The following is a 1,330-nucleotide window of genomic DNA, read 5'->3' on the forward strand; positions in this document are numbered from 1 at the left end:
GGTGTCAGAGTAATGCAGTGTGATACAAGGAGCTGAAAATATGGAAACGGTGACAGAAGGAAGAGGATGTGTCCACTCAGACTGTTTTTATAAAGACAACAGAGAAGCTGAGCGACATCTTTGTCACAGCAGGACACCTGAGGACAGTCATTCATCCCCTGCATCCACTGAGTCCTTTGGTGCAACAACACATGTGGAGGTGCAGTGGCTCAGCCAGCAGGGGGCAGCAGCTGTCTGTCTGCATGTCAGGGCTATTTACAAACTGTGCTCTGAACCAATATTTAATACTTCACTCAGGGTTTTGAATCAAGTTCATTTAATTCTCAGAGAAACAGAAAAAAACTAAATCAGATCAGTATTTGTTTTGATTTTTAAATTTTTAAAAATTTTACCAGATTGTGAGATGAAGTAGAAGCTATATATAGATAGCTAAACTAGCCAAAGACCCTTGGAGCCTTGGATCCTTGTTGTAACTCATTAATAAATGTTGGTTTAACACTTTACAATAAGACCTTCGTCCTGCAGCACAGAGACATGCTCATTAGGTTCATTAGTGGCTCTAAGGTGTCCACAGGTGTGACTGTGAGTGTGGAGGTTGTGTGTTTCTGTATGGACTGGTGACCTGTCCAGGGTGAACCGCCCTCACCCAGTGTCAGCTGGGATTGGCTCCAGCCCCCCCCCCCACACACAACTCAGTAGACAATGAATGGATGGATGAATGGAGGGTCTTCAGCTCTGTGTCCATCATTTAATCAGCTGTGTCTCTGTGTCACAGGATGACAGGAAACCTGTCTCTGTGGACGTCCACACCTGCCGGTCCTTCACAGAACACGTCTGTCTTCTCCCTGTTCAACTCGTCTGCTCCCCCCCCCCCCCCACCCTGGGAGGCCCCGTCCTTCACCGTGGCGGCCCGCTGCCGTGTAGCAGCCACCTTGGTGCTGTTTGTCTTTGCTGCCATCAGTAACCTGTCAGTCCTCATCAGTGTGTGCTGGGGGCGGGGTTATCGCCTGGCAGCACATCTGCGCCCGCTCATCGCCAGCTTGGCCTCAGCTGACCTGGTGATGACCTTTGTGGTGATGCCACTGGACGCCGTCTGGAACATCACGGTGCAGTGGTACGCCGGGGACGTCATGTGTAAGCTGTTGTGTTTCCTCAAGCTCTTTGCCATGCACTCGGCCGCGTTCATCCTGGTGGTGGTGAGTCTGGACCGATACCGGGCCATCCTCCATCCTCTGGACTCTCTGGACGCCGGCCTCAGGAACAGACGCATGCTGCTCGTGGCCTGGACGCTGAGCGTGCTGCTGGCCTCTCCTCAGGTAGGGGGGGTGGG

The 1,330-nt window shown here is 51.8% G+C and overlaps 1 protein-coding gene across 1 annotated transcript in view; it reads left to right on the plus strand.

Moving 5' to 3' along the window:
• The first annotated feature begins 776 nt into the window (after window positions 1-776).
• Window positions 777-1,330, plus strand: part of gnrhr1 (gonadotropin releasing hormone receptor 1) — a 3,787-nt gene continuing 3,233 nt past the window's right edge. The window contains exon 1 of the mRNA XM_023425451.2: window positions 777-1,316. Within this exon, the coding sequence (XP_023281219.1) occupies window positions 777-1,316 (540 nt within the window). The remainder of the gene's footprint in view (window positions 1,317-1,330) is intronic.

This window comes from Seriola lalandi, unplaced genomic scaffold (assembly GCF_002814215.2).
Source record: "Seriola lalandi dorsalis isolate HSWRI2012SDOR001 ecotype SW California unplaced genomic scaffold, Sedor1 jcf7180002054780, whole genome shotgun sequence".
NCBI lineage: Eukaryota > Metazoa > Chordata > Actinopteri > Carangiformes > Carangidae > Seriola > Seriola lalandi.